Genomic DNA, 15,854 nt, shown 5'->3' with positions numbered 1-15,854 from the left:
CATCTGTAAAATGGGCATGATAATATCTACTTCAAAGAATTGTCAGAACTAAATCAGACGACCCAAATAATAAATAATGTGTTTGGGAGGGGTGAAGGTCGTCAAAAGATACAAACTTCCAGTTTTAAAATAAATCAATTCTGGGGATTAATGGACAGCATAGTGACTATACCTAACAATACTGTATATTTAAAAGTGCCTAAGAGAGAAGAAAGTCTTAAAATTTCTCATCACAAGAAAAAAATTTGCTACAACCAAGAATACTCTATCCAGCAAGGCTCTCATTCAGATTTGATAGAGAAATCAAAAGCTTCACAGATAAACAAAAGCTAAAAGAATTCAGCACCACCAAACCAGCCTTGCAACAAATGTTAAAGGAACTTCTCTAGTCACCAAACCATAAGAAAAGAGAACAAAAAGAAGAAAGAGGGGGAAAAAAAAAAGACCTACAAAAGATGCTTTGGCAATTTGGGGTCCTTTACGGTCCCACATAAATTTTGGAATTGTTTGTTCTAGTTCTGTGAAGAATGTCGTGAGTATTTTGACAGGGGTTGCAGTGACTCTGTAGATTGCTTTGGGTAGTACAGCCATTTTGATCATGTTGATTCTTTCAATCCAAGAGCACAATATACCGTTCCATTTCTTTGTATCATCTTCAATTTCCTTCATCAATGTTTTACAGTTTTCAGAGTATGGGTAGCCTCCTTGTTTAAGTTTATGTCTAGGTCTTTTGTTGTTTTTGATGCAATGGAAATGTTTATGCCAGTTATAAAATTCTAGTTTTTGAAGTGAAAAAAAAAAAGTGAATGAAGGGCTACAGATGGCAAAAATCCTTCTTTCTTATCGGTGAGTTGTATTCCATTAGATAAATATGCTGTATCTTTTATAATCTGTTCATCTATTGATGTGCACTTAGGATGCTTCCATATCTTAGCAATTATAAATAATGTTGCTGTCAATAGCAGGATATATGTATCTTTTTGAATTAATTCTTATTTTGTGGTTGACTTTATTCTTTGATAACTATGTAAGTTTAAAAAGCTAAAGCTCTAAACATTCTTAGAAACAATGAACAGTACATATATGTAAATTTTAAAAATATGTGCAGTATATTTTGTATATGTATTTACACGCAATATATTGTATATGTGCAGTCAAACTGTAACAATTTTACCTAATAAAACTGAAAAATGAAAAAAAATTTTAATAGATAAAATAAAGAAGAAAGACACATGTTCCTAATGGCAAACATTTATTGACTCTTTTCTACTTTACAGAATGTATTGAAGTTTTCTTTTCTGCCTTTGATCCATTTTTGTGAGGGTTCCATGATATTTGAAAGGTGTGTGTTCATTGTGTATAAAGTTCTGTACAACAAGTTGCAAACTGTCCACTATACATACAGTATGGTCAACAAATAATAAACAAAAACAAACCAAAAAAAAGAAAAAAAGAAAAAAAATTTGTAACTATGTGACATTATAGACGTTAACAAAACTTATTATGTTAATCATTTTGCAGTATATAAAATCATTATGTTGTACACTTTAAACAATATGTCAATTATATCTTAATAAAACTAGGGGAAGTTTTAAAATAATGCATAATATTCGCTGTGATAAATGAACCTTTCCTCACACCATATACCAAAATTAACTAAAAAATGGACAATAGGCCTAAAAAATATAAGACTATATAAATATACTCCTATATAAATATAAATATAAAACTTCTAATGTAAATCTTCTGTGAAAATACTAATGGTCTTGGGTTTAGCAAAGATATCTTAAATGTGACACAAAAAATACAAACTATAAAAAAAATAGATAAATTGGACTTCATTAAAATAAATACTTTTGCTCTTCAAAAGACACTCTTAAAAAAATGAAACGGTGAACCAGATTGGGAGAAGGTATTGCAAAATATGTCTAAGAAAGGGCTTATAACTAGAATATATGAAGAATTTTTTACAACTCAGTAAGAAGACAACATAATTTTTTTTTAATGGGCAAAAAATTTGAAGAGATCCTTCATCAAAGAAGATACATGGATAGCAAATGAACATTTGAAAAAGATACTCAACATCATGAGTCGTTAGGAAAATGCAAAGTAAAATCACAACTATGTACCACTAGAATGGCTAAAAACTTTTTAAAAACTGACCTTACCGAGTGTTGGCAAGGATGCGAAAACTGGAACTTTCGTACACAGCTGGTTGGAATATAAAATGGCAAACACTTTGGAAAGCAGTCTGGCATTTTCTTTAGGGAGTGAAATAACTATCATACAAGGCAGCCATTCTCTCCTTAGATACTCACCCAAGAAAAATGAAAATATGCCCACAAAAGCTTTACACAAATGTTCACAGGAGTTTTCCTAGTAACAACCCCAAACTGGGAACAACCCAAATACCCACCAACAGAATGGATAAACAAATTATGATATATCCATACAGTGGAATGTTATCTGGCAATTAAAAGGAGCAAGCTATTGATTCACACAACATGGATGAACCTCAAAATAACTATGCTGAGCAAAAGGAGACCAAAAAGAGTGTATTTGATTTCACTTATGTCAAATTATAGAAAATGACAGAAAGGGTATCAGTGGTGCCTGGGGCTGGGGTGGAGGAAGAGAGAGATTACAAAAGGGCACGAAGAACTTTTAGGTATGATTCACTGCCTTAATTAAGGTGATGGATTCATGGGTGTTTACATGTGTTGAAACTCAAATTATACACTTTGAATATGTATGGTCAATTGTCTGCCCATTATATTGTAATTTTTAAAAGGTGATTATGAATGAACATGTGTTGAGCATATCTAGGTACACCTAGGCACTGAAGGTGCACACAGAAGTCAATCCAGATACTTTTAAACACAAAGAACAGAAAACCCAACTTAAAGCGGCATAAACAATAATAAAATGCATTATGTCATCTACCTGGAAGGCCAGAGGCTTCAGGTAGAGTTTGATCCTTTCCTTACGACTAGACACCCTATCTAGCTACATCATGGACTCCCCATAATTGTCAGGGAAATCAGTTGCAAATAACAGAATATACTCTAACTAGTTTAAGCAGCCACATAAGTTGCAAAAGGTAAGTCACAATTCTGTTTGTTCCATCACAGTGTAAACATCTTAGTTTTTTTCCTAAATCAACACAGAAACTAGAACATAAATAAAAACCAGATGAATGTACCTCTTCTTAGAAGTCCCCAATACCATATATAAGGAGTCTTAGAACAAAATCAAACCCAAATCTGATCTGATCTCTAGATCTGATTACCACTTCACAGAAAATAGAGAAAGCAGGAGAACATGTTAAATGATACCATGATGATGTGGTCAGTAAAATACTGTAATATCAGGAAATTACACAAGAACAAATGACTAGATTTCTTCAGCAAATAAATTGCAAGAAAAGACAAACAGAGATGGGGGGAATCTAGAGATTAAAAAAGACTTGAGGGGGGAGGGTATAGCTCAATGGTAGAGCGCATGCTTAGCATGCATGAGGTCCTGGGTTCAATCCCCAGTACCTCCATTAAAATAAATAAATAGACCTAATTACCACCGCACAAAAATTTAAAAAAAAAAAAGATGTGAGACATATAACCAATCAAAATATACAAACCTTTTTTAGATCATAATTCAAATAAACTATAAACTAGTAAGTAGTTTACAGTTTTAAATAGTAATAATGATAAACTATAAATAGTAATAGTAACAATAATGATATAGCTGGGGATATTTGAATACTCAATATTTTATAATATTAAGGAATTGTTAATTTTTAGATGTGATAATGATATCCTTATGCTTATAAAAAAAGAGTCCTTATATTTTAGAGATATTGACTATTACAGGTGACATAATATGTCTGGATTTTACTTTAAAATAATTGGGAGTGGAGTAGGGAGATATTGGCTGTGACTTGATAGTTGCCCAATCTGATAATGGGTACACAGGGATAATTCATTATTCTGCTCTCTGGGCCTTTGTATATGTTTGAGATTTTCCATAGTAAAGAGCTCTAAACCAACAGTGAACTTCAGGTGGGAGAGTATAGCTCAAGTGGTAGAGTACATGCTTGGCATGGACGAGGTCCTGGGTTCAATCCCCAGTACCTCCTCTAAAAGTAAATAATAAACCTAATTACCTCCTCCTCCAAAAAATTAAAAAAAAAAACCCAATGAACTTCAGGGTGTGAGAAATGACACCACTATCCCACTGGGATGTACCCAATACTTACTCCAACCTTAGATGGCACACTCTGTCTCTGCCCCAAAGAGTTCAAATTAAAAGTAATTGGGAGAAGTAATACAGCGTGCAGTCTCCTTTCCTCCCACAAGGCACACGATGAGTGAGTAAAATGATCTTATGGGATAAGAGAGAGACTCTGTAATAATGAGTATCAGCTGGGTTTCCAAGGGCTTTTGTTGCTACTTGGCAACGTGCCCCTCCCTTGGTTTGGATTCCCCCAGAAGCAGGTCCCAAGACAAAGATTTGAATGCAAGAGGTTTATTTGGAAGATGATCTCAGGAAAACCTGTAGAGGAGTGGGGACGCCAGTAAAAAGCATTATCAGGTAGGTGACCTCTGTGGGCAGCAGCGCTCCAGTTTGCAGGGGGACCTCCGAGGACCAGCGCAGAACATGCCTCTCAGAACCTCCCCACCTGCGGGGTCATGAGCTGGAGCAAACACCGACTCAGATCAGTTGCCGACTGAGGACTGCTATGGGTAGGAAGGACGGGTTTGTTCTCCCTCACTTTGGGCCATGATGCTGGTAGAGCCGAGCGCAGCCAGAGAGAGAAAAATCCTCCCACAGACAGACGCAGAGTGTGTTGTCCAAGGTGCCCGACCTTGAGAAACCCAGCGGGGCCTGGTAGCAGCAGCTATAGTTCCTCTAAAAGAATGACTGTTAGCATTTTGATCACCTAATCATATCAATATACCCATTGCTTAAGTCAAGCTAAACAAGGTGCCCAGGTGCAGTAGTGCTTTTTTAGGGGGAGGGGTGGTGATGCTTGTGGGACTTTGTCAAAGATAAATGGCTGTGAGCTTGCTTTTATGCAAATCAGCACGCTCTGTCCAGAGCCAACCACTGTGGTGGGGGACATAGCCATTCAAGTGCCTCCCTGTTGAAGAACCAGACACAGTTCTATCTCAGAATGGGAGCAGAATCTTTAAGGCCATCGGGTTAAGAGCCCTTTATTTTCTGTGGAAAGATAAGCTTTTTTTTTTTTTAATGGAGGTATGTGGGATTGAATCCAGGACCTCATGCATGCTAAGCATGCGCTCTACCACTGAGCTATACTCTCCTTCCAAGGAATGATTACCTCTTAAGGATGAGATTTATGTCTGCATGGAGGGTAGGAATTAGGTCCTGAATGATGCAAGATCCCCTTTCACCTCCAGACTTTTCTCCTAGGCACACACCTGCCAAATGGATGTGTGAAAAACAAGTGAACAAATGACTGTCTGAAGGAGTGAATAAAGTGCATTTTTAACGGTCAGGACTATAACCAGGTCATCGTCTCATCTATCAGCCTCCTTTGGGCCCCCTGAAGTAAACAACTTTTTAAAAAATAGACCTTGTTGTTTAGAAATGTTAACCTCAATAGCCACAGCCCTCAGAATTTGAACCACTAGGAAATCAACTCACAGGCTCTTCCTAGTCATTAAACTGTGTGTTTCCTTTATTTGCGCGCGTGTGTGTGTATGTACGAGCCCCTTTTAAGAATGGACAAACAGCCTTGGGATTCCAGAGAAGGGTGGATTTTTGTGTCTGGGTGGGGGTGATGTTTTAGAGAAAGTTAATGTAGCAGGTAACCTGAGTGTTAGGCTTTAAAGGACAAAGAAGGGAATTTCTGAGCATCTACAGCGTGCCAAGCACTGTGCTGAGCCTTGACCTCGGTTTTTCATTTAATCTTCGCAGTAATCTGATGAGGTTTTATTCCCCTTTTATTAGATGAGAAAAGGGAGTTGGCAAGTTGGGGATTAAGGGTGTCAACATTTCAGAGCCAGCTTATTGGTCTCCGTGCGGCTGTTTGCGGGAAGAGAGACAAGTAAATGGGTGGTTTCAGTACAAACACTGCTTCTCACCAACCAGTGCTCAGCAAATCACTAAAAAGCCAGAAACCTGGGAGCCCCAAGAAGGGACCTCCTCTGCCAGGAGGGTGAGGAAGCCTTGCCTGTCATCCCAGCAGCCGGGAAGCACCACTGCTTCTCGGGCTTCTGCAGAAGACCCTTGGAGAAGAGTGTCAGGTCATTTTCTGAGTTGAAACAGCTATAGAATTTTCTGTGCACAGCACATTTATGGACCTGGAGAAGTGGCATCAACACCAGTGCCCTGAGCCTTGGACCCTGGAAAGTGTTAAATACACATTGAATTTCAAAGACTTAGTATAAAAAAGAATATCAGTTTCCTCATGCATACTTTTTTATATTGAATACATGTTAAAATGATAAGATTTTTGGATATATTGGGTTAAAGTATATTATTGAAATGATCTCACCTTTAAAATTTGGGTGGGGTTTGGGGGAGGTAATTAGGTTTATTTACTTTGTTTTATTTATTTATTTTTAATGGAGGTACCAGGGATTGAACCCAGTACTTTATGCATGCTAAGCACGTGCTCTACCACTGAGCTATACTCTCCCCTCTAAAATTCTTTTTAAATGTGGCTGTTAGACAATTTAAAGTTACTTATGTGGCTTACTCTAAATTTCTATTGGACAGTACTTCTCTAGAGCTAGGAATAATATGCCAATCTCACAGCTAGGCTGCTCTAGGCAGGAGGCAGGGCTACCACCACTGGGCACTGGCACATTAACTCGGTTTCTGAGCATCATCTCTGATGCTTGGACCCCTACCACCTTGGAGAGCCTTGCCAGTCTTGCCAGCCTTGCCAACAAAAGGGATTCTGCAAGGCCAATGTCGCCTTTCTCATGACACTGTGTTCTGAGTTCAAGTTTATATGGGTGCATCTGATTGGTAATCAGGTCACACTTTTGAGTCCTGGCTACAAAGGAGGTAGGACAGGCAAGTCCTGGCATCTACCTTTGGGAGATGGGAAATGACCAACGTATAAGAAATGGGTTCAAAAGATGCTAGGTAGCTACACATATAACAAATTCTATTACAGGCACCAATCACTGTTCTGCAACATTTTTTGCAGCATGTGGATGACCAGGTCATGAAGTTCCTCTTCACTGGATAGGCACACACATTGAAAGAATCTTGTCTGAGATTTCCTATCAACCTGGAAGAACGGTGCCAACAAACAGATTCTTCTGAGTATAGTTGTATCTTCAATAGCAGGGGTCTCTGGTGAAGCAATATCCTCAATACTCTTGCCCAGTTGTCTTTCTGCCTTACCAGCCCTAAATCATCCAGACGCCCCATCTTCTCTGTGCATCTGGTCAAATGAGCACTGCTGAAAAAGATCCCCTATCTGGGCAGGTTGGTGCTGCCATAAATAATATTCCAACATCAAATGGAAGGGGGTGACTATAGCTCAGTGGTAGAGCGCATACTGTTTATTGTTTCTATTCTCAATCTTATGCTCTTGTTTTCATTATTTTCTTATTTCTTTGGATATATTTATTCTTTTTACAATAAATGTATTAAGGTATAATTTATATAATGTAGTTCACCCATATAAAGTGTACACATTTCCATGGTTGTTAGTGTGTTCACAGAGTTGTACAACCTCTGCAATTAATTTTAGAATGTTTTCATCACTCTACAAAGAATTCTCTATCCATTAACAGTTCCTCACCATTCCCCTCCCTCCAACCCTTTCCCTAGACAATTAATTTACTTTCTGTCTCTACAGATTTGCCTATTCTGGTTATTGCATATAAATAAAAGGATATATGATCTTTAGTGTCTGGCTTCCTTCAGTTAGAATAAGGTTTTCATCCATGTCATAGCATGCAACAGTATATCATTTCTTTTTATAGCTGAGTAATATTCCACTGTATGGATAGATCAGATTTGACTATCTCTTCATCGGTTGATGGACATTTGAGTTGTTTCCACTTTTTGCTTTAATGAATAATGATGCTACAAACATTTGTGTACAAGTTTTTGTGTGAACATGTTTTCAATTCTATTGAGTATATACCTGGGAGTAGAATTGGTGAATCCTATAGTATTCTATATTTAACTTTTTGAAAAACTTCCAGATTGTTTTCCACAGTGACTATACCATTTTATACTTCTACCAAACATGTACGAAGGTCCCAATTTCCTTATATCCTTCCCAACACTTTTATTATTGGTCTCTTTTTATTTTATCAGTCTTAGTGGGTGTGAAATAATACCTCATTGTGGTTTTGATTGCATTTCCCTGATGCCTAATGATATTGATATCTTTTCATGTGCTTACTGGCCATTAGTATATCTTTAGAGAAATGTCCATTTAGATCCTTTGCCCACTTTAAAATTGGGTTTGTCTTATTAATGAGTTGAAGGAATTCTTCATGTATTCTAAATATATCTCCTTTAACAGATACATGATTTATAAACTTTTCTCCCATTTTGGGGGTTTTCTTGATGGTATCATTTAAAGCACAGAAGTTTTTAATTTTGATGGTGTCCAACTTATCTATTTTTCCTTTTGTTGCATGTGCTTTTGGTGTCTTATCTAAGAAACTACTGCCTAATCCAAAGTCGCAAAGATTTATGCTTATGCTTTCTTCTAAGGGTTTTATAGTTTTAGCTTTTATATTTAGAATTTGATCCATTTTGAGTTAATTTTTGTGTATGGTGCAAGGTAGGGATCCAACATCATTCTCTGGTATGTGGATATCCATTTGCCCCACTACCATTCTGTGGGTTTATTTTGCTATTCTCATTCTAAATTTTTTACGATAAATGCCTCACATGAGGCCCAGGTTTGAAAAACCACATTCAACACACCTCTTAAATATAACTGGGGCGTCCACAGCTAGGAGCTGACAGGAAGTGGCCCAGGTACACAGCCAGTGAATGCCATGGGGGGCCATGACATCCTGGCTCCTGCACAGACTGGCTGCCTCCTTCTTAGGAGAAACCAAGTGTAATACCATGATTTATAATAAGAAATATATATTTGGTCTTTGTCCTGTTTCTGACACAGAGCTCCTAAAATCCTTGGAATTTCCTAGGTGATGGGAGCCTGCACAGTGCCTTTTGTTTGTTAATGAGGTGACTTTTGGAATTCACCTAAGGACGGGGCTGGTTGCCAGAGAGCCAGCCATGTGATGAGAGGGTTGGAACTTTGAGTACTAAACCCCCACCACCTCCAGGGAGGGGAGAGGGGCTGGAAGTTGAGCTCAGTCACCAGTGGCCCATGGTTTAATCAACCATGCCTAAGTAATGAAGCCTCCATAAAATCCAGAAGGACTGGGTTGGGAGAGCTTCCGGGTTGGTGAACACATGAACATCTGGGGAGAGTGGTGCATGCAGAGAGGGCATGAAGGCTCCACGCCCTTTCCCTAGACCCTGTCCCATGCATCTCTTCCATCTGGCTGTTCCTGAGTTATAGCCTTTATAATAAACCGGTCATCTAGTGAGTAAATGGGTTTCCTGAATTCTGTGAACCGCTCTTGCAAATTAATGGAACCCAAGGAGTGGGGCGTGGGAACCTCTGAGGTCACAACCTGGACTTGTGATTGGCATCTGAAGCGTAGGGTGGGGGTGGCAGGGGCAGTCTTGTAGGACTGAACCCTTAACCAGAGAAATCTGATGCTCTCTCTGGGTAGACAGTGTCAGAATTGAGTTGAACTGTAGGACACCCAGCTGGTGTCAGAGAACTGCTTGGTGGTGAGGGAATGCCCCCCTCTCACCTGTGCCCACATTATAATTGGCTATAGAACCCTTACCAAATACCCCCAGGAATCCTTTTTCTTGTAACTTCAGAGGCAGCCTGTTTCATGAGCTCCAAGTGTCAGATCGTGGGTTGAGGGGCTGGTCAGCCCGGTGATGGCTGCTCCTGAGGGAGGGCTGAGACTTGGGTTGTGGGGGAGGTGTGGGCTGAGCTCAAGAGTCCAGCTCCTGGAGCTTGTCCCATCCAGTGATAAGGGGCAGGGATGGAGCAAGCAAGGGTCAGGAGGTGAGCGTGAGTCTAAATCACTGCTCTGCCCACAGCTGCTGGGAGGCAAGCCCAGCCTGGCACAGCGAAGATGGCGATCAGCGAGCGAGCAGTGATTGCCCGGCAGGGCACTGGGGGAGGGGGAGAGGCACTCATGCTCATGGCAGAAAGAACATGCCTCCCCACTGCTGCCCGCCTGGAAGCTGTTGGTTTCCTGCAGGGTCCACTGTGTGCAGCTGCTCTGAACCCAGTGGCCAAATGTGAGTCCCACAGAGCCAGCTTTCCCCATGGGCTGGGCTGGGGTCAGAGCATGGGGTTGAGGTGGGGGTCAGGGCGCAGAGCAGGGCACAGGTACAAGGCCATGCGAGTCCCCCGGTGTGGCTCTGGGGCAGCGGGGTCTGTGCAGGCTTGGGCACTTCTCAGAGCGGTTCCCTACATCTTGCAGCCACACCCCCACACCAGCCAGAGGAGAAACCCACCCTCAAGACTGCTGATTCAGCCCCATCTTTTGCTCAGAGGGTGAACTCACACAGAGCGGTGTCCTGTGCCCTCCTGACCCCTCAGAGTGGGGAAGCTGGGTCAGAGCGGGCAGTCCAGGGTGAGGACACCTAGACACTCATGCTGAGCAGCCTCCTTGGTTTCCAGAGCAGCAGCCCTGCATCCTTGGCCCAGACTGCCCACCTCCGCCTCTCTTGCTTCCAATCCCAGCAGAGACACCTTGAGGCTATAAATAACAGGATTGTCTACAGGCCTATATCCATGGGCTTTGTACTGGCCATACTTTAATCGGGGCCCACAGGCAGCCAGGCTGAGAACCCCAGGCTGGAGCGGCCTCGTGCTGGGTGTAGGCACAGGCGTGGGCCTCCCGCGGAGGGTGGTGGCAGCTCAATTCCCAGCCCAGCCGCAGGCGCTGCCAGCTATCTAGCCGGGAGCAAAGAAGTGGCAGGTGCAGCTCGGCCAGGGCCCCAGAACCACAGCCAAAGGTGGGCAGAGGCACTGAGGCAGTGGAGGCCACCGGGAGGGATCCAGGCCAGGTGGGTGGGGCCTCCTCACTGCAGGGCAGGGGCCTCAGTGGTCCTTTGTGGAGGCACTCGTGCCAGGAAGTAGGGGTTGGCTCTCCGTGGCCTTGCCATCCATGTCCTTATTGTCCGGGGTCCCTGTGGGAGGAAGGAGCTCAGCCAGCCCCAAAGGAGGCAGAAGGTGTTTTGGGACCAGGTCTGGGCAAAGGCTTTCACAAAATACCCTAGCTTCCATTTTCAAAATAAATTCCAGATCTGACTCCTTGTCTCTGCCTTCAATGTCATCACCATGGTCCCAGCCCTGCTGCTCTCCCCTGATGGCTGCCAGCCTCCTATAGCCTCTTTGCTTCAACACAGACCCCCTACAGTCTGTTCTCAACACAGCAGCCAAAGTGGTGCTTTTATGATGTAAATCAGACACCCTGGGGCTTGTCCACTGGAAACTCCATAGCAGCTTCCATCTCACTCAGAGGTAAGGCCTCAGTCCCTACATAGGCTCCCAAACTCCCCATGCTCTGGCCCCATTACTACCACCTTCGTCCTTACCACTGGCCCCTTGCTCCTGCTGCATTCACACTGGCCTCCTTGCCCTCAAACACATCAGGTACATTCCTACCTCAGGGCCTTTGCACTGGTTGTTCCCTCTGCCAGGAGCACCTGCCCCAAAACAGCTGCATGACTCACTCCCTTATCTCCTCCAAATCTTTGCTCTAAGGTCACCTGTGCAGCAAGGACCTCTCTGACCACCCTTTCAAAAATTGCAAACCTGTCCCGACCTGTTCCTCTCTCTCCACTTTCCTGCTTAACGTCTCTCCATAGTACGTATCACCTCCAACATCCTCTATCTTTTGCTTCTTCTGTTTGTTTCTTGTTTATTTCATTTTCATAAGGGCTTAGACTTGGCCTTCACTCCCCAGCATCTGCAACCTTGCCTGGCACATAGCAGGGGAGTGATAACTATTTTTGAATAAATACATAAATGAAGGAACAGATGAATCAACTGGCCAGGGGCTCAGGGGGTGGCTGGTGCTCCTTGCTCCTCTGGGGTCAGCCCTGAGCCTGGTATGGGTGCAAGGGGCAGGGCTACCTGGGCCAGGCTGCTGGGCCAGGGCCTGGTCTCTCTCCAGGTGCAGCGTAGTCAGCCAGAAGCAGCCGCCACCCAGGATGATGACGAAGACAAGACATAGGAAGCTTCGCCGGAGACTGAGGAAGTGCTGCAGGTGGGAATCAGGGCCCTCGTCCCGCAGGGCGCTGGAAATCTGCAGAGAAGAGAAAATGGGTCTGCCAGGCCCACCAGGCCAGCCTCCAGGCCTTCCTCCAGGACAGTTCCTCCCCTAGGCCCTCCCCATTCCCTACCCACTTAGGCCTGCCTGGAGTCACCCAGTCTTACAAGTCCAGTGAGGTAGGGGCTGCCGGCATCTCCCAGGATGTGGCTCACTGTGATCTGAAGTGCCCCTGCTGTTCCCCAACACCTGGGCACCACCACAGACTGCAAAACACAGGAGAACCAGGGGAGCTCTGCAAGTGAGGGCAGAGAGCAGGTGCCCCCTCACACCCACTCCTGTTCCCCACCTGCCACGGGCCTGCCTGGCAGCGTGAGAGGCTGGCAAGGGAGTCAGCAACTTCAATGCCTGAAGCACCACCACCAGGACATCAGGCCCCTCCTCGGTTCAGGAAGGTTCCCCAGTCCCCTGGGATGGAGCTGCCAGGCCCCTGATGGAGGCCACCCTTCTTGAGGGTTTGCCTGGAACCAGGGAGACCAGGCCTGCCTGTGACAACACTGATGGGGCTGGGGCGTCCCAGCTTAGAGGCCCAGGAGGCGTTAGTGTGGGCTGTAGGGTGAAGCAGGTGCACGGCTAGGTGTCTGCATGTGTGGGCACCTGGGTGGGGTGGTGTGGGGGCTCAGCCTCTCTCTCAGGAAGTTGAAGCCCCTCTGGGCAGAGACTAAAGGCAGCCTTGCTGGAAAGACCTACATCGTAGGGGGTGGAAGGTTAAGAATATGAATTCCGGAGTCAGGTTGTCTTGGGTTCTAATCCCACGTCCCCCACTCGCTAGCTGTGTGACTTTGGGCCAGCCACTCCACTTCCCTGTGCCTCAGGCTCCTCATCCCCATATGGGGCTAATAGCACCTGCATGGAGGATTTTGTTTATTATCATTCTCCATCTGCTACCTGGAGGCTTCAGGTGGACATCAGACAGAAATAACGCCCTATGAGTCCAGGAGGCAGAATGCTTCTGGGCATTTGAATATGCTGTGCCTTCTGCCTGGAGAGCCTTCCCCTCTCTGGTCCAGCTGGAGCATCCCTATTTGCCCTTCAGGACTGACTTTGGGCTCACCTCCTCCGTGAAGCCTTCCAGAGTTCAGGTGCCTACCCTGAGCTCCCACAGCCCCTGTGTGCATTCCTAGCTGAATGCACATTCCCCACAGCTGGAAGGGTTCCATCTTTGTCCACCTCCCCTCACCCCTACAGCGTCTGGGCAGCAAAGCTCCTGCCTAATTTCTCCCAGGCTCCCTGGGGTACAGCAAGGCGCCAGGCACAGAGGGGACTCGCTGAGAGTCTGCCAACTAAGTAAGTCAGGTAGAACCATCTGGGACACTGGTCCCAGGAGAAACTCTGCCAGAACCCAGGGGTGCAACGAGGGACGGGTGTTGGGGGAGGAGGGGTTCAAGCAGAAGCCACATGGTCAAGTGGTCCCAAAAGGGCAGCCACAGGGGAGCTTTCCACCCCAGAGTCTTATCCCCAAGGACTAGCTGTCCATAATCCAAGCCCATCAGAGAATAATAACAATGATAGTTACTGACATTTATTAAATGCTTCCTGTATGCATTTTATATATCTCCTATATATATTTTCTATATCCACTCAACCAACCCATGAGGGAGATACAATTACAATCCACATGTTACAGATAAGGAAACCCTCCACAGAGAGGGTGAGTAACTGGCCCAGGGTCACCCAGCCAGGAAATAGCAGGGCTGAGATTTGATCCCAGGCCTTCTCCTCCAGGGTCTGACCATTGATTACTCTGCCATTAGGAGCAAGGAGGAGCCTCTCCAGCAATATTTATGCATTTGCTATAGAATGTTTGAACAACAGCAAGGGGAACTAAGAGGACAAACTCACCCCTAGCCTCACAAGTGGGAAATTGGTAGCGAGAAGAGGGAAAAGTGCTCCTGGCAGGGGACAGGGTGAGCCAAAGTGGAGGCAGGAGCCCAGGGACTGGGAGCCGCAGGACTGGAGAGAGGAGCCCTGTGGGTGGGCAGGGCACTCCCGAGGATGACCGGCTGGTCCTGGAGTCACTGGCACTGAGCCACTCTGTCCAGGTGATGAGAGAAACCGGGCCTCCCACTCATCACTGGGACCTGCCAACAAGCCTGAGAAGGAACTGACCACAGCTTTGCACCTTCCCCAAGTGCTTCCTTCTCACCCCATAATTATGTGATTACTCGCTGGTGGTTCTGGGCAGAAGGGCAGGGCCTCCTAGAACATGGGCCCTAAGCATCCAGAAAAGTCCATGCAGGGGCTAGGGCTGCTTGGATCCTCAGAGAGCCATCCCTTTCTCCCTTCCCAGGAACTCGGACCTGCTGGAGCCAGACCAGTCCCTGTTGCTGGTGGTGGGAGAGGTCTGTCTCCCCAAGCCAGTTCAGGGTCCCCAGGTCTCCATACAGCCGAGGGGCCAAAATTGGGCCCCCCACCAGCAGCTGGAGAGCCCAGAAGGTAATTTTAGAAGTTCAGAGGCTTTTGAGTTCCCAAAATGCCAGGCTCACTCTATTCTGAGACAAAAACACCTCTGTTTTTGACTCACCCATCTTAGAAGAGCTGTTCCCTTTATAGCCTGGGGCATAACCAGCGCCGATCAAGGGTCTGCACAAAGTCTGAGTGGCAGCCACCAGGTGCAGACTCCCTGGCAGCCTGCCTCCCATCCCCGACTCAAGCCTCACACCCAGACACCCCTGGGAGTGTGAGACAGACAAGAGAGCAGACGGCCACCTAGGGGCAGGAGGCAGTGCGGGAAAGCATGGAGACACTGATGGAGAGAGAACGGAAGAGTGACTGACGACCACCCATCTGGGCTAGGGGATGGTTGCCAGGGGTGGTCTGAGGTGGGTCTTGGCTGTGACAGGGCCAGATCCTTTTTATTAACTGACCTAACAGGAGGCAAGGTCTTCCCAGTGCGCAAGGAGTGAACTCCCCATTGGAGGGTGTGTGAACAAGGGGAGGGACTGGGCTAGTCAGAATTTTGCAAGGGGTTCATGGGCTGGGCGGCTGGCTGTGCTAGACCAGCGATCTCCAGGTGCCTTCTGAGCAACATCGCCATCAGGATCCCATGGGACATTCATTAGAAATTCAGACCCCTGGACCCCAACATAGACCCAACCAAATTAGACTCCAAGGACAGAGGGCCTGGAAGCTGAGCTTGTAACAAGCTCCCCCAAACCCAGTTCTTATGCCCCATGAAGCTTGAGAATCACTGGACCAGAGAGCCCCTGAGGCCCATCCCCCAGAGAATCTGGATTCTCCTCCTTGTGGAGAAGGGGGGCAATGAGAGGAGTGTCCTTGAGGCAGGACTGACGTGCGGCCCGGGGAGTCCTCAGCGACCCTCAGGAACACCTGTGACGCAGACACTAGCTCACTGGTCCCTGGCAGCCTGGGCGTAACTGGTAGGTCCTGTCTTTCTACCTACTGCGCACGTGAGCAAACCAAGGCCAGAGAGGTTGCTACTTAGCCAGCCAGAGAGCAGCAGAGCTG

At 45.4% G+C, this 15,854-nt stretch overlaps 1 protein-coding gene across 2 annotated transcripts in view; it reads right to left on the bottom strand.

The window, feature by feature from the left end:
• Window positions 1–1,235: 1,235 nt before the first annotated feature.
• LOC140695464 (protein spinster homolog 3-like) overlaps window positions 1,236–15,854 on the bottom strand; it is a 47,949-nt gene continuing 33,330 nt past the window's right edge. Inside the window, exons 9-13 of one of the 2 annotated variants that reach the window (XM_072958191.1) lie at window positions 12,494–12,592; window positions 12,191–12,362; window positions 4,256–11,241; window positions 2,169–2,211; window positions 1,236–1,393 (exon numbers count right to left, since the gene is read on the bottom strand). In XM_072958191.1, the coding sequence (XP_072814292.1) occupies window positions 11,153–11,241; window positions 12,191–12,362; window positions 12,494–12,592 (360 nt within the window). In that variant the 3' untranslated portion in view covers window positions 1,236–1,393; window positions 2,169–2,211; window positions 4,256–11,152. The remainder of the gene's footprint in view (window positions 1,394–2,168; window positions 2,212–4,255; window positions 11,242–12,190; window positions 12,363–12,493; window positions 12,593–15,854) is intronic. The other variant, XM_072958192.1, reaches the window with a different exon arrangement.

This window comes from Vicugna pacos, unplaced genomic scaffold (genome assembly GCF_048564905.1).
Source record: "Vicugna pacos unplaced genomic scaffold, VicPac4 scaffold_221, whole genome shotgun sequence".
Lineage (NCBI taxonomy): Eukaryota > Metazoa > Chordata > Mammalia > Artiodactyla > Camelidae > Vicugna > Vicugna pacos.
This window is presented reverse-complemented; position numbering and strand designations above follow the sequence as displayed.